General features: G+C 35.4%; 2 protein-coding genes across 9 annotated transcripts in view; one reads left to right on the forward strand and one right to left on the reverse strand.

Annotated features, from left to right (window-relative positions):
- LOC114876022 (neurexin-1) overlaps window positions 1-23,078 on the forward strand; it is a 189,205-nt gene that overhangs the window by 140,661 nt on the left and 25,466 nt on the right. For all 7 annotated transcript variants that reach the window (XM_046289001.1, XM_046289002.1, XM_029186997.2 and 4 more), the window contains 7 exons: window positions 71-288; window positions 3,825-3,933; window positions 10,324-10,646; window positions 11,261-11,552; window positions 15,754-16,047; window positions 16,859-17,037; window positions 18,273-18,444. In XM_046289001.1, the coding sequence (XP_046144957.1) occupies window positions 71-288; window positions 3,825-3,933; window positions 10,324-10,646; window positions 11,261-11,552; window positions 15,754-16,047; window positions 16,859-17,037; window positions 18,273-18,444 (1,587 nt within the window). The remainder of the gene's footprint in view (window positions 1-70; window positions 289-3,824; window positions 3,934-10,323; window positions 10,647-11,260; window positions 11,553-15,753; window positions 16,048-16,858; window positions 17,038-18,272; window positions 18,445-23,078) is intronic.
- Window positions 12,103-14,849, reverse strand: LOC114876023. Of its 2 annotated transcripts, none has more exons than XM_029187006.2 (3): window positions 14,726-14,849; window positions 12,847-14,435; window positions 12,103-12,689 (listed from the first exon to the last, which is right to left on the reverse strand). In XM_029187006.2, the coding sequence occupies exon 2, from the start codon at window positions 14,372-14,374 to the stop codon at window positions 13,760-13,762; it is 615 nt and encodes a 204-aa protein (XP_029042839.1). In that variant the 5' UTR covers window positions 14,375-14,435; window positions 14,726-14,849; the 3' UTR covers window positions 12,103-12,689; window positions 12,847-13,759. The 2 variants fall into 2 exon arrangements, with proteins under 2 accessions (XP_029042839.1, XP_029042838.1); XM_029187005.2 differs by having other exon boundaries at window positions 12,847-14,438; window positions 14,673-14,849.

Genomic DNA, 23,078 nt, shown 5'->3' on the forward strand with positions numbered 1-23,078 from the left:
GTCTACAGAAGTTGCAATAAGTAGAAGTCTTGATGATTTTGTTTTTTTTTTTTTTTTTTTTTTTTTTCAGATGCATCAACATTGCATTTAAACGGGACACAGCAAATGACAGCCCTAATGCCGGAGGATTCAAAGACTCAAGCTGAAGAAGTGGTGGTTCGTTTCAAAACGACCCGACCACGTGGACTGCTTTTATCGACTAGCTTGGAGAATAGCCCAGATCGACTGCAAATCTATCTGGAAGAAGGCAAAGCGAAATTGCTGATCCACGTCGGTGACAAGGAAAAGGTGAGTCCGATGCAAATCTATCAAATCACTTTTCCACTTGTTTTTGCATCTTCCTGAAAATCGAGCAATCTTATTTCTCTAATAGTTACATTATATGAAAAAGGATTTTCTGAAAATTACTTTTCCAATATATGAAATTCTCTAGTTTAAAAATGATACATTTAACTTTAGTTATATAATAAAAGCAACTTGTTATAGTTGTATAAGAAAAGTAAATATAAAAGCAACGTCACACTTCCAGGATTGCCAGTTTATTTTAATTGCTCTTGTTCTCGCGCGTAAGACCTTCTTGAATGTTACTTCAGACGTTTCCATTATTGTCGACGAATAGTTTCATTCACGAAAATCGAGTTGGAAACAGCTGCGAGCACGGTACCTATTTCAGGTGGAAAGTAGTCGAAGCCGCCAGAATACAACCGCGTACGATTAGAGCAGTCTGTAATTTACGTTTATGTTTCAATCTCGGTTCCTACACGGCCTCGATAATTGAATGGAATAATTGACACGGTAATGAACGTGTTTCAATTAGTCCAAGAAGGTTGAATTCATTTTCAAAGCTATGGAATTATTGCCGGCGAACGTATTCGATATTGGACTTTAATTGTGTGGATAAAATCAATTTCGAAATCTTATTACATGCTAACTAATTTTTAATACGACTATAATTAACCCTCGATGTAGTATTTTCAGTATTAGGTGCTTGATTTTTAATTTAGAAAATTTTCAAAATTGAATAAATACTGATGCAAAAAGAATAAACGTTTCGGTCAATCGTTATTAGTTAAACAAATGAAATTGTACTTGTTCGTATATGTACAAATAGATTTGGAGTTGTCCGATTGGTAAACAGGTGGAACAGAAAATTGGGTCAGTGGAGGATCGTTGTGGGCCAATTTAAATAGGTCGTATTAATTAACAGTGCGCGAAATCACCTACCCACATCGTCGATATAAATTGAGAAACGAAATGAATGAAGAGGCCAATTTTGAAATGCAAGCATGATTATCGAAGTTGTACAATAAAAAATTTGGGCGTATATGACAAACGAGTGCTTCTCAATTTTTTCATTCTATCAATTATAAATAGTAAAATCTCTTCATTTTTCTTTATAGGTTACGAACGAAAAATTTATCTTCGGATTTTAATAAAATTTGTAAAAAGCAATACGTTCGTACATTTCCATCTTAGATTTCGCTTTTCTCAGATATTACCTCCCAAGAGAAAGGACTAAACGAGCATTAAATGGAGCTCGATATAGGAAATCGATCGATCATCGATAAGAATGCTTCTTTCCTGTAAAAACCATCAATTTCCTTCTGAAGAACGTTTCGACAATTTAAGTCCCCGTCGTTTTTTTATCATAATTCTAATGATCTCGATAAGACATTTTAATTAAACTTTGTGCTAACTCGTTAGATTCTTATATTATTCTTGGATCAGTTTTAAATCGACAGGCCTACTAATAATTCTCTCATCTTTATAAAAAATGAATTTTCTATTTTTTATTTACCATAATCCACTCCACTATCTCTTCAAGAAGAAAAACAGTAAGAGGAAATAAAAAGAAAAATCGATCTACTCTTGGTAGAGAGTAACAAATTACCGTGGAAGCCAGCTGAGGTTGATTTCCCCCGCAAATTTCTTTGTAACCCGTGGAATATTTAAATAGCGAATTTTAATTAAACTTCGTCCCGGTTCGTCAAATATTTACGATCTCCCGATCAATTTCCGGAAGGACTCTACCTCCAGCCCTTCTTCCTCGCCTCCCTCTTTCCTCGTTTTTTCTTCGTTCGATAGTCGAGCTGCATCATCTCTATTTATTTTCTTTCGTCGGGTCCGACGTTTTATTCGTCGAGAGGAGAAACGGAGCGGCAGTAATGTCCCGAGTGCCAAGGAAATAATTCTTCCCGAGAAAACGGGACGCGTTTGTTTCTTCCTTCGAGAAGAAGCTAGGCCACCGACGCGACGCGACGCGACGCGACGTTGACACGCGTCTCGTTCATTTTTTTTCTTACCGTTGGAAAAAGGAGGAGAAGAAAACGTTAAAATAACTTTATTTAATATTTGTTAATCATTCGGTGGAGAAATTAATATCAACCTAACTTAACAATTATACTTGGGAAAAACGAGGCAAAAGGACTCAACATCTGACAATCGATAACGTTATCTCGCGGCGTGGTGCGATTGAACGCTTTATGCAGCTGCGATTTCCTGCGACGGAGCCGGTGCACCCGCTCCTGATGAATTCGATAAAGCCCGATCGAGCTCGAGCACAGCGACAAAACGTCCCTTAATTGCCGGATTGATTCGTAGGTAACGCTTCAGAGACGCGCGAGATTATCCGAGCGTGAGTCGGCGATAAAGTTCCCCGGGGAACCGTAATATCCGCTTACTGATAGACTTTCTATGTAATTTCACTTGGACTCACGGTAAGAGTGCTTTTTCTCCTCATCTTAACCATTTCGTAGATCGTTTTCTCATTCGTCATTACATTACTTCGAATAAATGATACGTTTGCGAAAACAATGAAGGTATTTCTATGCCTTCGTGCAAGAAATTCAATTTAATATAGTGAAAGTTTCTGTATCAGTTTCTGTAAATTATTGTATATTTAAACATGAATTTCATGAAAACGAAAATAACGTTTTAATATCAGAGGGAGGAACAATAAAGGTGGTGGAAAGGTGACATCAGGTGACAAACGCGTGTCATGTGATAGATGAATATCACGGCTGACAGCGTGGACCAAACCAGTTAGCAGATAGTGACGAGTTGACCGGATTTATGGTGGTTTAACCAAACGAGAGGCATCGTGTGCCGTTAGTATATCGATACTACTACCATACTTCCGCTATGGTTAACTATACGCGTATCAAGACCTCCTGGCACGAACGTCATTCATGGCATGGCACGTGCATACATTTCGACCTCTCTACTGATGAAAATACATGAGACCGAAAGTGAATTTGCATTGATCGTCAGGGATTTCCTGGGATTGAAATTGTTGCTTTCATATCAAATTTTTATTGATCTGGTATCAAATCACTTTATAAACTTTTATAAAAATTTAATTAAAAATGTTTTCTTACTTCCTGAAATGCTTTGATATTTTTCGATAAAGGTATAATACCTAAATGGAAAGTCTCTAGTAGCATAAGGAGACGAAAGCAAAGAAGGCTGTCTTCATTAGAGAGCGAGGCCGAAAGTGGCCTCGTTGTGTTTCCCTAATGGCAGGTACCGGTAGCGGTCGCCTCGCGCTAATTGCTCGCGCTCAAGTATCCATTATTGCATCCGCGCAACGTAATTCAATCGGCGCATTTCCGCTTCAGGCGTTTTCATTGCGCCGCGCCGTGTAAATTTCCGCGGCATGTTTGAGACGGTTGCATCCTGCAACACGCAATCAATAAGCGGAACACCGGCAACCGGTAAGCGGAAAATTAACACTGGAATTCCACGCGCATTGTCCTTCTTCTGTATCTACTCCATACACTTGTGTGAATAATTTAAAATTTTATTTTTATCTCTTATGTTTCCAGGTGCTGGTTGCTGGACAAGGGTTGAACGATGATATGTGGCACACCCTGAGGTTTTCTAGGAGAGCAGGGTCTCTGAAGTTTCAAATCGACGACGAGCCTTCTGTACGATGTAAGTCAACGAAATACTAAAATTATTATAAATGCATCTAGATTTGTTCGAAATCTTAACATAAAATTAATGGTCATATAAAAATACTTGGATATTAATTTCGTAAATCGTCAAGTAGAAGTTGAATTATTTTCGAAATGTTCTCCCATCGAGAACAATACAAGCAGCGTCAATTTGCATCAAGCTTCCCTTGTCCATCTCGCCATTACGTAGTTCCCTTTTTGTGGCATTCGTGCGAGGTATCTTGTCACACACCAGTGATCTCGTTGGCGCTTTTCAATTCCCACCCAGCTACGAATACAAAAAGAGGCTCGTTTCCGTTCAAATTCGAGCTCGTCCGCCTCCGACCAGCCAATAGTGAAAATATTTTTTACCCAGACCGATTCAATAGCTTTTTCGAATTTCATCCATCGATAAACGCACATAGGTATAGGTATGCGTAGATATCTTTACAATAGAATTTCATATTTCGAGATTAAAAGGGGGTTCTAATACTTACATTTTGTAAAATTATAAAAGGAAATATAAATCATAAATTGAAAAAATTAGAGGCAATTTATCAGGGATATTGGAAATAATGAAATTTGTTAAAATTGACTGATAATTAGGTGCTCGTTAACAACAAGAGGCACTCGAATGAACGTAGCTAACAACCCTGCTTCCATTTACCCTGTGCAATTGTCTTCGACGCAACGTCACGAAGGCAACTAACCATTTTAGGTCTGCTACAAACACACAATTTACCCAGTCGTATACCCCATACCACTATTCCTGCGTTTCTAACGTGCGTCGTGTCATTTCATTTGCATCGACAAGGTGTGTAGCAGAATTCCAGGAAGCTCCTCCTCGCTCTTATTGAATTCTATTGCTTTTTCTATTTTCTCAGTTTCCAATTGGAATTACTTTTAATATTGGCTACGTTGTTGCAGCTACGTTTTAACGTTGCTAATTTTCTAGGAAATTTCGTGCAATGGTTGAACAGTTTTAACACGTTATATTGAGGAATTACGAGACAATGTATATAGTAAATTCTAAAATTATTTCATCACTTTTTAAATTGAAATAATTTTTTTAAAAATTGGACCAAATAATTTTAATTCTTTAAAAAAAGGCTGTTTTTGTAGTTCTGAAAGATTGCAAAAAGCGTAAAAAACACTTTTTCCTAGTTTCTTAAAAATGACATACAACGTGTTAACTGAGGGTAAATAGGATGAGAGTATGATTAAAAATGTATATTGTTTCTGCTGGCCTCTTATTTTCTTTTTGAGCCAACCTCGAGCATCGTTTCGTTTTCTCCGCTAGAATATCGTATTTCAAAATCCCTGTTTAGCATAAATATTCAAGGAACAGCCGACGTGAACAGAGCAATTCCGCTAGGAATTCTGCGTTCAAGCCCGGAGAGATGGAAGGACAATGCGTTCGCTGTGAAAGTAACCGGGTACAGGATAAAATGTGGAAAGTAAATCTCGAGGACGAAAGAATAAGAAAAAGAATTTTGAAGGAACAGGAAACGAAAGAAATTGCCAGAATTGGTTAGAAAATAATTTTCCGCTTCTCTTGTATCATCCCGAGTGTATCATATTTCTTGGAAATTATCGACAGTTCCATTTCCATTATGAAGTACCAGGGCTAGCGAACGAGAGAGGCCAGTTAAATCACGCGTTTCCGAGAGGATCAGTTTTCTACGCTCGAACAACGTGAATAGCAGTTTTAGGTGGTGGAGTATACGTTATATGACTTGCCTCGAAATATACTGGAAGTAGAAGCCAATATAAAATTGCAATTGAAATATAAAGTTCGATCATGTGAACAGTATTCGGAAAAGAATTTTACGAAATCGAACATTTTCAATTCAATTCAATTCAATTCAATTCAATTTATTTTCTTTTTTAATTCTTTGAATTAATTAAATATTTTCCAAAAATTGTCAAAAAATTTAATACCGAGTTTAAACTTTTCTCAAAACCAATTTAGCATAATTATGTTGATAATTAAGCATTTAGTTATTTCAGTAGTATAGCTCGTTGAATGCCCCAAAGTGGAAAAGTCGGTGTTTGGTCAGACATGCATTAATGCATGGACTATTATAGTGAAAATGGATACAATTATTTTATTTTTAAGTTCTTAATATTAGTATAATGATAATGCTATTTAGAATTTTCATAAATCGGTAAAATAATGTCTAAAATTTTCAAATATTAATAGGTTAAAATTTAGACATTAGGAGTGAAAAGGAAAGGAGAAAAAACAACAAGTGTTGTTTGATCAATCTTTCCCAACTTCTCCCGTCAATTATCGTTAACTATTCAGGCGCTTGATAGCCGAAAAATGTCACTAACTCCTGTGGAAAATTCTTGAAGAAGAGTACAACGAAAACTCCTCCGGACAGCCGATATTTTCGATAATAATTTACGGTTTGACAGGTTGGCGAGATATTAAGTTCGGCGCTTGTAAATTATCGACAAGCTCTCGGAAATGCAACTTCGCGAGCACTTTTCGTTAGCCATTGTTCATCGTGCATTAGCGAATCACGTTCAAATTAATTTTCGATGATGTATCAATTTTATTTATTTTACCTCATAGAAGAGGATTTCGTTTCATCAAATCAGTTGAATTATATTTCGAATATTTGTGAGTAGACCATGAACGTAATCATTAATTAATCATTTTTTTCAACCATTAGCGCTATTTTCAAGGGAATACGACGAGCTGATTTATATACTCGAAATAAATTCTAAGGGAAGCGAGATCGTTAATCTTTAGAAAATAGAGAAGGAAAGGGGTTGGATAAAGTGTGAAATCGTGTGGGAGAATTCTCAGACCAATAGTGAAGAAAAGAAGAAAAGTAGCTATTGATTTCTACCGTTCCCAAAGGAACAAATGATCGTTTTCTTCATTGATAACATTTTAGTATTATTTTAAATAAATTAATTGAATTTCCTGTCATTTATTTACGATACTTAAAATTGATTTATTAAAATATAACAAATTGTTCGTATTTATCTTTTCCAATAGTCAATGGCTACCAATTAAATAGGGAATTATATCATTTCCGGTAATTTTATTTAAAGTAAATTTCAATTTTTAAACCAAGTTTATCAACTAAGGGGCTCACGGAAGTTTCATAATCTACAAATGTAAATCCACTCCTGAGTTCAAGTTACACCATCCAGTATGGACAAATATCTGTCGATTTCGCGGGCTGGAAGAAATTTCTCGGTCGGCTTGTGCCAGCAGGCCTGCCATTCTCCACGAGCCGAATCGCAAATCGCTGACATGCAAATGCGCTCTTTATCGCGGCCGGTTCCTTGAAATGCAGCGAGAGGTGCATTCGAAATCGTGCGAAGAATCGATCGGCCAACCGTGCCTCTAGAATTCCTGACATCGTCGAAACATCCGTGCCATTTTTATTTCGCCCACACCATTTGTCGTTCTTTCCTTTTACACCGCTGCGCTGTAACGGTACGACCAGGAAGAAATGCGACGGCGCGGCGCGGCGCGGCGCTGCGCTGCGTGTCCTTTTTCATAAATAATCGCCCTAGGAACCGTACCACCTCCGTCGAATTTCACGTCCCCTGAATATCGAATTCTACTCGAGAAACTCTCGAAATTATATTCGGATCTGACTGGTGACTTTCTTCTTCTTCTTCTTCTTCTTCTTCTTCTTATTGGAAAGTTTTGCTTGTAGTTTTCAATGTAAAAGGAATATAATATTATTAGGTGTGAGGCTCTTTTAGAGGACGTTTCAAACAGGTTTTAATGGTTTTAGTCTTTGATATTCTTCTTCTTGATCTCCTTGCTTGAAAATTTCATGTATCAATAAAAATCAAGCGAAATATCTTCTAATTAGTTGGAATTAACCCAGAACCGAAACGGGGATACATTGGAAGTAAGAAAGGGGGTCGCAGTGCATAAAGTACGATTCTAAAATAGTGCCTTTGGCTATTGTCAAGTAGAAGCACGTTCGCGGCAAAGCATCGGTAGCCTCTCGATAAAGCAAGACACCCGAAGCTTGTGCCGGTCTACACAGCAGATCAGCCTATTAAATGGACGGTGGCCGAGTGCCAGCAATATTGAGTTACGTGGCAATACCCTAAATTGCTTGACCAGCCAGCATCGCCATAAGCTCCAGTATGGTCTTCGCTTATACGGTGGTCCATCGCATCGATCGCGATCGTACGATAATTACTGCGCGGCTAAGTGCACCACACATCCTTCGACTTCATTGCTTCCAAGATGCGACGATGGTGTCAACTCGACTTGGCAAAGGAACCTATACCACAACATGGTTCCATATTCTGTACTTTGATGCTGAATAAGAACCTGCTACTTGCTTATTTTATGGCTGAATCTATTCAAGCCTACAGACTAAAAGGCTAAACAATTTTCAGGCTACGTGCTTTTCAGGATATTTCATTTTTTTTGTTGTAAATAAAATTTCAGGTAGAATATTTCATTTAAAAATCTCATTTCCAAAATGTTTCATTTGGTCTAAATAAAATTGCAGAATATTTCATTAAAAAATCTAATTACTAAAATATTTCATTTTCTCCTTTTTATTCAAGCAGGATTTGCATGGAAATTTGTTTTTTCTTTAGAAGATTTTTAAAATGAAGATTTTATATTCCATGTAATTTATTTTTTACATTTTTATTTTTAGCCTTTCTCTATATAAAATACAATAATTAATGATATCTTCGCTTCATTTACCTATAAATTTGAATGGAGATTAAATATTAGAGTGGAAGAAATGAAAGCACCTCGTGAGAAGTATAGAAGGTGCATTTAATTAATAATGCTAACAGATAAACCTCAATCTCTCACATCTCTCAAACGATATGTACATTCGAAAACTCACCCATAGACGTTCTTTGAGCAGTGCAAATTACTTCATTAAGCAGGGGGTAGAAATTCTGATTCATCACGAAGGATAATTTCAGTTCTGAAGAGGTAGAATTACTTCCGCTTTGACCAGAGAAAGTTTCATAACTTACAAGGTAACTGGAATACGTTGTAGACTTCGAAGAACGTAAAAATTTAATCAAACAAAGTTTTTTCTTTAATCATGTTATAAGAATTTTTCATTGAAAGTATGTATTGTATATACCAAACTGGTAAGTTTGATCAACCATTTTCTTTTCATTATTAAATTTCAAATTAATATACAATTTTATGCAAATTCAAAGCGTGAAGTAAGTGATGCGGTAGATGTTGACAAGTGACAAACATAGCATAGTTCATGCTGGAAATTACAATACCAGGCAGCTGGTTCTGATCTGTTAAGGGTCGCCTTGACTAACGACCAATCGATGGAACCGATCGTGGGTCAATCTGGCGGGATGTTAAATCGAATCGTAAATCGGCATCGAACAAACCGCAGATATTGATTAAATACAGACGAAGATTGTATTCTCCAAGATATATGTATGCGCTCTAATTGCGATTCTTGTAAATTTCCATTGAGAGTTTCGCCGAGATTTCCTGAAATTCATCGAATTTGCTGGGTGGCGAAACGGTGTTGCATCGGTAACTTGTCGTTCGACGGTGAGAATTTGATTATAACTCGGAGAATGCTTATCGTTTGATCGAATCGAGACACCGGAACCGCAGCTACGAAATTACTCGAGAATTGAATTCGATTTAACACGTCGACCGATGAATTTCGGGAACAAGACACAGCCAGTTGCACCGGTGTGTGATTATGCAAATGAAAGAATATAAATTTGCTCTGCTACATTCGTCATTATTTTTCTACCTTGCCGGAGAATAATTAGGAAAATTCTGATCATTCTGTGATCATCAACAAATGTCTTTCAAAATGTCTAAAATATCGAGATACTTGGTCTTCGTCTCGTTTATGGAGAATGTAAATATTTTATCAAGGAATTATAGTAATGAACGATCACGCTTTCTCACCACCGGTCTCAAGAGGCTTTAAAGGAAACTTGGTACATTTATTAGCAACGGCTGTCGATACTTACGTGACGTTACTAATTTACAAAGTTCACTGCATTGTGTCCGGGGACAATTAAGCTTAATGGCGTCGGTAGCCGTAAGATTCTCGCAAAGAACAATGCACCGATATCGAGCTTTCATTGTCCTCACCGGATAAGGGGAACAATCTCCGACGGGCTAATAATTAAAATAGTTCTGCTGTAACTTCCGCTCGAGTTTCGTTCAACTTGCGAAAGTACACTGGTCCGTGGCTGGTTATGAGACTGGATTCTTATTAATCGCTTTTGTCTTAATCTCTTTTCGTTTCCATTTAGTTATCAGAATACAACTCCTGTATTTAAAAATTTTCATTATTATAGCAATAATAATTAAAGGCACGAAAAGACAATAAAAATTGACAGTTTCATAAAATGTTTATTGTTTTATGTATAACAGCTGAAACGCAGCTTAGCAATCAAAGTATCCTGGAATTTCGTACTCTCCACGTGGGTGGCTATTTACATGCTGGAGAAGAGATACCCCATTTCGTTGGCCAACTACAGCAAATTTGGTTCAATGGCTACCCCTATCTGGAAATAGCAAGGAGCTCCGGGAATCACCAAGCTTCTCATCAAGGTGTGACACCTATCATCAGAGTAACAGGGAAGTTTGGTAAAAGGAACCATCCAGTACATTATCCGGTGACTTTCACGTCGAAACACACGTTTGTTGGATTACCTGTGTTGAAAGCGTACGTGGAAACAAACATCTACTTCCAGGTAATTAATTTTACCAAGAAAACATAAGCAATTTAATTTTACAATATATCATATAAAGGAGCAAACGTAAATTTAATTATTTTTTCTTTTAATTATAAAAATTATTATTATTACATTACTTGGTCCTTAATGGATGAAATTCGGTTGAATTTCAAAACGAGGTTAAATATTCTGCAAACGTGGGAGGTGGTCGAGTTTGGTCGACATTTCGGAATTTCGAAGGCCATAGAAGAAATGAAATGTCAACGGTGACGCGTACCCACAAAAGGTTAGCCCAATTAGAGCGGTGCTCGATTCGATGCACAAACTCTGGATCAATCGTGGCACGTGTCACGTATAGAAACCCAATCCATTCCATAGGATTCTTCCATATCAAGTGACAGGGAACCTTTTCTAACCATCACCTTCGTAATTACGTTGTCCGATAATTGACGGATTTCCGCTATCTTTTGATCGTACATACTTCCGCTCCTACGCTTTGAAGAGTTAAATAGAAATGAAATTCATTTCGATGAACGAAATTCAAAATCAAAATCATATAACGAAATTTTATAAAGGAAAATAGGATGAATATTAATTTAATCATTACTGAGCTATTGTTCGTCATCTTTCAGTTTAAAACACGCGAAGCAAACGGCTTGATTCTCTTCAACGCTGGTCGAGAACGTGACTTCATCGCCGTAGAATTGGTGAACGGCCACGTCCACTATGTATTCGACCTGGGTGATGGTCCTGTCAGGGTCAGGGACAGTTCGAGATCCCGATTGAACGATGGAAAATGGCATGCTGTCAGCATAGGAAGGCCAGCGCCTAAGAGACACACGCTTGCTGTCGATGATCACGTCACTGTTGTGAACAGTCAAGGCAGTAATGAGAATCTTGATCTCGACGGAATCTTGTGTATTGGTAAGTAAATTGTATTGAAAATTAACATAGATTTAGATATTTAGATATTTAGAGAAAAAAAAGGGAACAGAATGATAAAGGCATAATAGAATCTTAATTCAAAGTAACCATCAAATCATATCCATTTAATGATTGAATATTATAGTAACCTCTTCTAAATTATTTGAAATATTAATGTCTTTTAAGATTAGTATTTTGAAAATTAGCCATGGGATTTGATTTTTTATAGTTGAAGTTCCATTGTCCTAGTAATACTTATTTAAATCAAGGAAAAACCTTCGCCGCGAGGCTAGAAACGTGTCAATACTTTGAAGAGAAAATATTGCTTTTATGAATCATGAAAAAATTTCGAAAAGTACGGAACGATAAATCAGTCGAATGCAGGGATTGGTTTTATCGATACATCGAATTCCGAGATAAGGTCTGAGAATTGAAAGTCGACGAGCATTTCGTAATAACGCGAAAATGAAGTCATCGATCATACGTGTTAAAATTTATTTCAAAAATCAAACAAACTAATCTGAAAATATAGAAAATAAAAAAATTAAAATTAAAATTAAATATTTTATTGAATATTTTATAAATTATTAGATGTGGACAAAAAATTCAATTGGTAAAGTGTATTTCTCTAAATAACAATGAAGTAAATGAAGTAAATGAAGTTCTAAAAATCTGAACCATCGTTCGGCGTCACAACAACCTTACATGTTTTGTTATAGTCTAGTTGTTGACCTTTAGGGCATGCTCGTGGAGGTACCTGGATAATATGTCTAGAATCAATACCAAAATAATTAGCGAGATTAGCAGCGTTTCTGTCTACGATCTTTGGTGGCCCTCCACGAGGAACAATCCTCAGACCCTCTGGTAAATTCATAGCTTCTGCCATTCTATCGTCAACTTCTGCTGACCGACGATTTCTACCTTCGATGCTAATCGAAAATTGCATTAGAAGGAGAATCAGAAGAACGTTGGTCAATCGTGACATGCCAATCAATGAGCTCTTCATCGTGACTAGATAAGGATTTGATCCGGACTGAAATATAAATTTTAGATATCGTTGTTGACGATGAGTCCAAGTCGATGAATAGATATATTGAACTCTTAGCTTCTGAGAATAATTCTTACGTTCTGTGTGTTCTGTGAATAAATAAGAAAATTAGTTTTGCATTTTAGAATTCTAAGATTCTAAAGTTCTTAAATTCTAAATTTTCAAATTATCAAATTATCAAATTCTATATATTTCCTCTGTCCCAGAAATATGTCCTAGATATATGTCCAATAATTAGAAACTAACCGAAAGACTAACAGAAGAAAAGAATTAACATGAACGAGCACAAGTTGAAAACTTTTAACTGTAGGGTTCTACAAACCACATTAGGTTTATAAACAGTTTTCTGTCGCCTTGAAACTCACTCCCCATCTTTCTACTTTCGTGATTTTAACACTATAAAAAGAAACGATCGTCATTCTTGATAACTGACCACGATCCATACTGATTAGAATTCACGAACTCGTGAACGTCGTTCCTCACGAATAGTTTTATAAGCCTTCGCGAGTTACATTTCGCTGCTTTTATTATGGTCGCGAATAGGTTTGTTTGGCAAAAGGTTTTCAGGATAGAGAGATATTTATTTACAAGTTCGAAACATTTACCGTATGTAGGTATGTTGCAATAACAGTCAATTTCTGTTTCTTTAAATCAATATATGTCGACAAGAGATATGTCGTATAACTACTTCGAAATCTTAATTAGGACAATTGAGCTAATTCTACAGAACGGCAGTATAATCTTCCAGTGTTCTCATAACATTTCGTTGATTTTTATCGTGTTACTTATGATGCGTCAGAAATGGAAGATTCCGTCATTACGTATATTACTTCATACTGAGTAATGACTATGCTTTGTGGTAATTAATTAATTGGCACCACACGCAACCTCTAATTGCTAATTATATACATATATGGAACAAAATATTACACTATTATTATAAAGTAAATTATTCAATTTAATTTAATTTAATAAACACGAAACATGAAAATCATCTATCAATTTGTAAATAGGAAGCAATGATTGCTTTTATCAATACACTGAACTTTGAGATAAGGTCTGGGAATTCATGATCGATCGTACATATCAAGAAGACATTACGTATTTTGTGAATTAATTTATTTCATAAAAAAAAGTAAATTTGTTTTTGGATATCGGCCTAATAAACTTTTGTACAGACTCCCTTGTAGTTCCTTCTCTGACCGGGTGGACACGGCCTAAAAGGGACGTCGACGATTGTTCTAGAATCAAGTCCCAAGCGACTGGTTTTTTTACGACTGTTTTGACTTTGAGATACTTTATATCCATCGTTTCCGTTAACATTATTTCGAAGCTCCGATATCGGTTCGGAATTTCCATAATTATCCGAAAATGTATATTCAAGGCTGATCCGGTTTGCTCCGGTTTTTGGTACATGTTCTTTCATCAATTGCATTTCAATCCTTGGTGGTTCCATTTCACGTGGGATGACCCTCCAACTATCTGGCACACGATTTGCCAGATGATCAGTGGATGGCTCTCTGTCCTCGATCTTTGGCTGCGACGACTGATAAAAAGCCATTCCTAAGTTATTAGGTCCTGCTACTTTGTACTCAATTCTTGGTGACATTTCATGAGGGACGATTCTTAGTCTTTCTGGTAGATTATGAGGATATGGTAATCCGTCTATTTCTGGCGATCGATGTGTCCTACTCTGGACAGCTGTTGCAGATTGTAGGATGAAGAGAGCGAAGATAAGGGTGGCCAAATGTGGCATGTCAGTCGATGACGTCATAATGATTCGCAGTGAGTCGAAATTGAGTTTGTAGGTTTCGAAGATAAACTCTTTTTGATTACTACTGTAAATAAATAAATGAACACTTTTATTTTTCGGGGTCTCTGAAATTTTGGTAACTGGAAAAGTATGACTTTAAATGAACAAAAATGACTCGTTTGCAATTCTTACTATGAAAGTTATAAAATTGGAGATAAAACATTTAAAAAGTCTTCCTAATTTAGTTAATTTTATTTATTTTATTTAAAAAACCACAATAATCACTGGCTTAACGATACAACACTTATTCTTCACGTACCTACATATTATGTAGATAAATGAAAAGAAGAAAGATGAGTGAAATACACTAACCAGAGATCGTTTAAAGAACGAGTTAACTGAAGGATCTGCGATGAACGACTGTCGTTCGCAACTGAGCTTAGCGAGTCCAGATGAAACGCGTATCCGGCTGTTAACCGCACTCCTCTTCCGCGAACCAGATTAGATTTATAAGCAATTTTATGTCACCTTGTAGCAAATTCCCCACCTCGTCCATTTTCACGCTTTTTAATTCGACGAAGACGAACGCCACGTGATGATAAAACGATTCGATAAAAAGAACCACTGCCGCCGGTGATAAGCGTTCTTTCCACGATCAGCGATGATTAAAATACATAAACTCGGGGATATCGTTTCTCCCGAATGGTTTTACGAGGTTTCATGTGACACATTTTGTTGGTTTTATTGACCATGAGAATAAGTTAGATACATCAGTTTTCGCGAATTTCAAGCGTTTATCGCGTAGACAGGAAGGATATGGTTCTAGGTAGTGAAGATTAGGAGTTTGTGGGTTATTTGATTGAGATAAATCAGAAAAATTTTTATATGTGCAGATAATTTTATCAGAGCAGTATTATAAACATAGTAATCAATGGATCTATAAAGTACTTACATGATTGTATCAATATTATCAATAGGTAAGAATATTGGTTGCTAAATGGTTTTATAAAACGATTATTTAACTCATGGATGAGCAATAAAAACGTGAGAAACAAGTAAAATAACAATTGAAGAATTACTTATAATATGAACAAACAATTCCGACACAAAGGATATAGATAGGATAAGAAAAGCGAGGCTATAAAAATTCAAGGCTTTCATGTATCACTTTTCCTCGAGTGTAATCGAGTGTAATCGAGTGTAATCGAGTGTAAAATAACATTTTATTTCTCACGATAAGTTCAGACATTTCAATCTTTTATAAACCTCGGTTAAATATTATTTTATCTTCTCACGACCTGTAATATTTTTCGAATATCGTTTAACATTGTGCACGATAACAATTTATTTCTTATTGTGTTTTTGAAAAGATGCAAATAACCGATAGTATATTATTACAGGGGGTGTGGAGAAATCACAATACGGCCATCTACCAAAACAAATACTCAGCAGACACGGTTTCGAAGGTTGTCTCGCCTCGCTGGATCTCAGCGGCGAAAGCACCAATCTGATTTCCGACGCTGTTGTACCAAGTTCCTTAGTGGAATCTGGATGTAACATGTTCACTAACCTTCATCCTGGAAAGAAATGTACCCATGATTTGTGCTCAAACCATGGCACATGTGTGCAACAATGGAACAGTTACACCTGTGATTGCGATATGACTAGTTTCATCGGACCAACGTGTAACGAAGGTAAATATCAATATATTATTAAGTTTTTCCATTTACAAATAGATTCAAATCAGGCACCTTATACATTTTATTTTTGTTTAATAATAAAACACTTTGCTTAACGTTTCCAATTAAAAGTTTCAATTAAAAAGTTCTAATTTTTAATTAATCATTAGAGAAACTTATTCCGATATAAATATTATCGTTGGAAATAAAGATAAAATATTTTTAATTAATAATTATCACAAAACTGTTGCAGAAAATATAAGCATCATTTATTATTCTACTTTGTAGCTGATTAAATCTATAAGAAAGGTATATTATACTCCAAAACAGTGATGATTAATATTTCTTCCAATATTTGCATATTTTTTCACCGAAATTTATATTAATGCAACAAAGTTTCATTATCAACTTTTATCAGCCCTTCGCATCAACATGCAGATTATTATTACTTAAAGTTTGCATGCAAATGACGAAAATGTGAAAGTAACCATAGTGGTTACCAGATTCGTGATAAATATATCTACAAAGCGTATCTGATTTATTGCTTTTCATTATTCAGTCTTCAAAAATCGTAGTAATTCATATAATAGTAACATATTTGACCTATATTGTTTAACGCATAATAAAGCTGAATAATCTAGCTTTATTTTAATGCTAGCTTACTCTTTAACTACTATTTTGAATTTGAATATTTTACCGCAACTTTTATGAATTCGGAAAGTAAAATATAAAAAATATCTTCCTTCCTTGATTTACCCTCAACTTTCGGCTCTCACATTAGTAATTAATATTCCGTTAGTAATAATTTACCATTACTTTGTTACAGAAGCTGTAGCGTATGAATTCGGAGCCGGAAGAGGAATCATTACGTACACCTTTCCCCCAGATCGCAGACCGGAAATGAAAAGGGACACAGTGGCTCTGGGTTTCGTTACAAGTGTCAACGATGCTGTGCTTCTCAGAATAGAATCTGCTTCAAGCGACGATTATCTCGAAATTGAAATTGTTAGTAATCAAAAGAATTATTTGAATTTATAAGTAACGAGATAAGTTGAAAAAGATCTAGAAAGAAATTGTTTAGAAATTGTGAAATGTGATTTTGAATAATGGTGATTAGGTTAGGAAATTGTTTAATATAATTTCATTAACAAATTTGGAAGAAAATTCCTAATTATTAAATTAACTGACCAAATTATTAAATTATCAAAATTCCAAATTAGCAAAATAGGTTTATTTAATAAATCACATACTTAAATACAATTTATCAAAGTAGGAAAACTTATCAATTGTATTTGTCTGTAGTATATATTAATTAGATATTGCTCATTCGTAGTAAATGTGAATCACATATGTGAAATTCCAAGTCCTGATTTAAATATATTATTTATATGAAAAACGATTGAATAGAATGTATGTATAATGTAAAATTAAAATTTATTATATGTAGGTACAAACATTAATTTTATATTACGACAATTTTATATATTTTGTTAGTAATATCAATAACAAAGCCATTTGATGAGTAAAATCAAAGATATGTAAAGTAATAGTTCTTCAACTATTTTAATCTATTTTAACTAAAGAGGACATGAACACTGTTTAATGTAATGTACTATAGAATTTGTAATAAGATACATAAGAAAAAAAGATATACAGGGTCATAACTCTGTTATTACTGCATTAGTTAGCACTGCATTCGTAGGGCCTTAGATTTTTTTAAGTGCAAACAGTGCATGTACAATTAATATTTTCATAGTTTCAGTATCTTCTTCAGTAACAGCATTTTTTAAGATATCTCGAGAATTACTCATTCGTTGGCCACGCTATCCTAATACTTTTTTACGTAGAATAAACAGACGAATCGATCTGTGCCAGTCTATCGGTGTGTTAAAACAAATGTACAACGATGTTATAAACGAAATATTTATAATAAGCTATTAAACGGCTACAGATCAGAAAAATAGTGATCTGAATCAGCTCAATAAAATAATTTCCATTAGACTTGGAATTTCACAAAATTCTAAACACCCAAGGGCACTAGAAATTTAATTTTTAAGAACGCGTAATAAAAAATGCACCATCTTCAAGTCTGAAAATTTGTATATGCATATTTTATTATTGAACAATTAGGGGAGAAGGTTCGAAAAGATATCTTGCCCGCGGGCGGCAGAGACGCTTAAGTCAACCCTGTTGCTTAGCACCGAATGGTTTTTAATAAAATCCTGCTAATAATGTTGCAGGTGGAGGGAAACGTATTCGCTGTTTACAACATGGGAACGAACGATCATCCTATTGGTGAGGCCGGTGTCAAAGTGAATGATAATCAATATCACGTCGTCAGATTCACTAGAACAGGGGCAAACAGCACTCTACAGGTTGATGATTACAATCTGCAGTCCAATCATCCGTCCGGTAAGTGATCATTCTTCCCTATTATTAGTACCATTAGTAACAACATCATAAACTGCGATATCGTAATAAACAGTGAATCAGCATGAATTCACACACTAATTGAGGATAAATCGTCAAGAAATTAATCATAATTCACGGTTCAACATCGAAATTGCTTAGTCAACATCGAAATTGCTCTCAAATTTTTCTAACGCTTGAAATTAAACGAATCACTACACTCGATTCCGTATTTTAGAAAACAGATTTCAAGATCACTCATTACGTCAAGGGAAACACTAAAAATAATACAACAATTATTTATTAATAGTAAATTTATAATAACGCGAGATTTAATAGTAAAGAAACGATACGAACAGGACGGTTGTTGGAAAGCGACTGAAGGGAACAGGGCCTCTGGGTCCTATTTATAAGCTCCCTCTTACAATGGGTCCCAAGACCATGGGAAACAGCTGCAGTAGTATGTATAGTGAAACCCATATGACGATCTCTCGTGTTCTCAATGTCTCTTCAAGGCTATTCACGTGGGATTGGTCAGCAATGTATTCGTGGAAAATTGATTATGACTTTTACTTTTATTTATATGCAAAAAATATTTATTTATAATTTATATGGTTTGTGAAGTTAAGTTGTTCTTTAGTTAAATTAATTATTATCTATTAAAATTGACAAATAGTTTCTTTTATATAAATTTTAATTCTACCAACAAATGCAACATTAATTATGAAAAGTTAAAAATTTATAATTTTAAAGTAACTTGTTTTTAAATTTTGCTGTAATAAGAAGAAAATCATACACTCCAGGATAATGTGTAAGTTAACTCGTGGAAGAAATAGCTTCTTGTAAAACTTTGTTGCACGAACTGAGCCCTTAAGATCAGGGCCAAAGGCACTTTTGGAAAGTACCTCTGTGATTTTCCTGTTGCCCTGCTTCTAAAGACACCATAATAAGCTTTCACTTGTCTTCTGACGTAAACCTACAAGGTTCGTGTGAAATTCTCAGCTTTATGTTTCGTTGTATCTTACATTATGTATGAGGGATTGAAAAAAACATTTTTACTTTGAACACTACTATGTAATTACACTTAAAAATATGAGGTGTACTATGTTATTTCCGTGCCTTTTCTTTCTTTCATTCAAGATTTATTTTTAAAAATTGACGGTAATTACTGAAATGATCGTTATCATTGTGTCATATTCTCGCGCAACTTCTTAAATTCACCGAAGGATGGGAAGGTATTCAAATCTAAAATAGGTTTGCTGGTTTAAAATTTGAAACAGGTTTGAAAGTTCCTTCAGAAACGTACCTTCAGATCTTTTCTGCTTTCCTAACCCTCGAGGGCATGTTAATTGGCTCATGGACATTCAACATGTTCCATAAATCGTGTCACAGAATTTCAACCATTCCTGTATTACTAACCAACCTTTTCTAGTATCCTATTCCACCGATCGTCGTTAACGAAACTCTTTTTCTCATCGTCGTTTTCATACAAAAAATTTGTCTTTAAAAATTGAAGTCCCTTATTTGAATTGAATACATTTCTTACCTCTGGATAAAACTTAAATAAGCATTCATTCTTAACAATTAAACATAAAACTTACAAATGCTTGGCAGTAACTTTCAAAATATTAATTATAATCTTCAAATAGAATTTTCCCAGCCGCTAGAAAATCACGACAGACATTTTAGAATTTTCCATGGGCCAAATCTTCTTAGATTTTCTGAACTCCTGGCATTAGAAGGACCAGTAATTGGCTTTCACTTTTTTCTAAGACGATTTTCGTCCATCACCCAATTTCTCGTCTTTCTGGTGCTCTAATATTTTGTGGCTTTGTCGCTCATCTTTTTTTAATCACCTCTTTGTGCAAGCAAACTTCTAAGCACCTTATCCGATTAGATTCCAGTTAGTTAGATAGAAGATATAGTTGATTTATTTAAATTCGGTTTATCGTACCTTCTGAAGCTCCTGCTTTCCGTTCGCCAGGCTACTCGAATATCACTAACCTTATCGTTCGCTTGGCTTAGAAAGGGCTTAGAAAACTTAGAAACAACATAGAATCCTAATACACTTGTCCTTCGGGAAGCTCTTTCACTTTTGTTGGACTACTGACTTCAAATGGTCGAAGAGAGTGCCATGAATTTAAATGAAAGTGAACGGCTGAAATAATAGACAATGTAAGATTCTCTTTGAAATTATAATTTATAAATGTTATACAATATATAGAAAAGAAAATTATGGCTTTCTCCATGGTCCACCGTCTCACTTATGTACTTATGTTATAAGTACAATACCTTTCCTTAATTAAAAGAATTCATCAAGAACTCATCAAGAAAAGTCCACCTCCAGCATTTTACTGTGGTCCCAATAGCCAAGTTGGAGATAATTGGCGCACCCATTAAACGGTCACTTCTCCCTTAATTTCTCTGTGACCTTTTTGCTCCCTTGCTACTTGGGACCCCTATAAATTCCTCAGAAGCAATTAACGCGTTACCTCCCGCTCGTAAATGAAGCTAAGTGAATACGCACCGTTGCGCGGCTTAATACATTCACTGCCATACTAAAAGCAATTTTCTTTCTAATAAACCCATTGACAAGAAAATAATAATCAAATTCTTTCTAATATAATCTAACAACAGTGCTAGTTTTCCAAAGAAAAGCCACTGCAATAGATTCCGCAGGACTGGAAATTTTCCTTCGCTCATGTTAGCCTATTCTTGCAAATATTTATCAGTATCAATAGATTCCTTAGAGTGCCTTTCCACCCATTTCGAATTAAAGAGTTACTACAAGTACATGTTACCCTGATTGAAAAATAAGCGAAAAGCAAACAAATACAGGTATCACTTCGAGGAAACTTGATGCCAAACTTTTCAACATTACAACACCATAACAATAACGATATTTCCCAAGATTAATTCATCATTGAAGAATATTTTCATTCTAAGAGACGAGGCAAGTCCACGGAGTTTCACCGTAGGAAAATCGTTCACGTTTTCCACCGTTTATGTTTTCCCGATCGGTGACTTTCCGTCTGCCAATTTTCCGCGATTTTCCGTATTTCCAGCCGGAACTTTCCGGACTTCCGTGTTCTCCTGAAACCCTAGTCGAAAGGCAAGCAATGTAGAGCTCGTGCGCGTGGTGGAAAGAAGAAAAGCTTAGAGGGGAATAAAGATTTTCCCAACTGCTTTCCTTTCCACGTTACCAATCTCATGGTTTCCTGATGGAAAAATGCTCGTTTAAAAAAACAAAATACAGCGGGCGAGCTTTGAAAAAAGAATCAACCCTTTATATGAATTTCTTTCATCCGGTTTGTTCCATGGTTTCCTGATAAAAGTTCACCAAAAACTGGAACGTTCCTAGACAGGCAGTCGATGCGTGCATAGTATCCCTTTTGTGCCCTTGTTTCTTATAATCAGAAAACAATACAAACTAACGATAAGTATGTATTTGGTCATAACTCGTACAATGCATACGGGGCAAAGGTGTTTTAGGCGTTCCACACTCTAATTTCTCGTTTCTTTGCTTCATAATTTCCTAATGAAACATCCCCAAAAGTAGAACGGTCAACAATTTGTCCGACGAAGTTAGACAAATTTTCTTCTATACTTACGCCATCTTTCTAACCTCCTAATACTCGATGAGATGTTAATCCATTTCATTAGATATACCAGCCTGGTTTATAAATGGAAACGTTTGAATCGATTCGCTTTAAAAAGAGGATAAATATGTATACATATACATATACATATATCTTTTCTAGAAGTTATGATTATTTTTCTTAAACAAACTTTGTTCGAGTTTCCCCATTGATACCATACAGACTCTTTCTGTGTGGTGATGGTGTCCTGGTAATCATGGCGTCATCTATGGTGTTTCTTCACTATTGCTCATGTGGTTGTAGGAAAATAGGGACGTTAATGCGAATAGTGCATACAGAAAATGCAACTCTTTTCCTGTCACAACTATATACTCTACATTATATGTATGTATACCGGTATTCCCTATAAAATAACACAACAGACTGAATAGTGCGTTGTAACGTTAGTGAAAGCAAGATGAAAACGGAGAAAGAGAAAGAGAAAGAGAAAAGTGGGGAGGGGTGCATCTAATTTGATTTAATTAGAATAAATTTGCTTGCATAAAAGGCAGGAAGAGGGGCATGCTCCACGCCAAGCATATTAGCCTGGTAGCTAAATTTATCAAATTATGCGTAGCTCCTCCGATTGACATCAAACCGAATCTATGATGGCCACTGACCATTATATCCGCTTATATCTTTTCATTTCATTTAAACACCACCTATTCTTTATTATTTCTTAAGAACATTTAAATTAGAATCATACTACATAAATCAATTATGTTATCAAAACTTTTAAAAAATTTGTTTATAATAACTAATTAATTGAACGTATAAGAATTTTGCTATTATACAAAGTATATTTATTATACAAATAATATTTTTCTGTGCTTCCGTAAATTTGAAAAGTGGAACAAGAATATGATTTCAATAAAGTATCGTAACCATTTTAAATGGAGAAAAACATTTTAAATGGTACCAGGTCGGCCATTCTGAATTCATGACCATGTTCCTTGGGCGTGGTGAAAGGGTTTCGGTGGCCACCGTCGAAAAACGGGT

The sequence above is a fragment of the Osmia bicornis genome, chromosome 15 (assembly GCF_907164935.1).
Source record: "Osmia bicornis bicornis chromosome 15, iOsmBic2.1, whole genome shotgun sequence".
Classification (NCBI taxonomy): domain Eukaryota; kingdom Metazoa; phylum Arthropoda; class Insecta; order Hymenoptera; family Megachilidae; genus Osmia; species Osmia bicornis.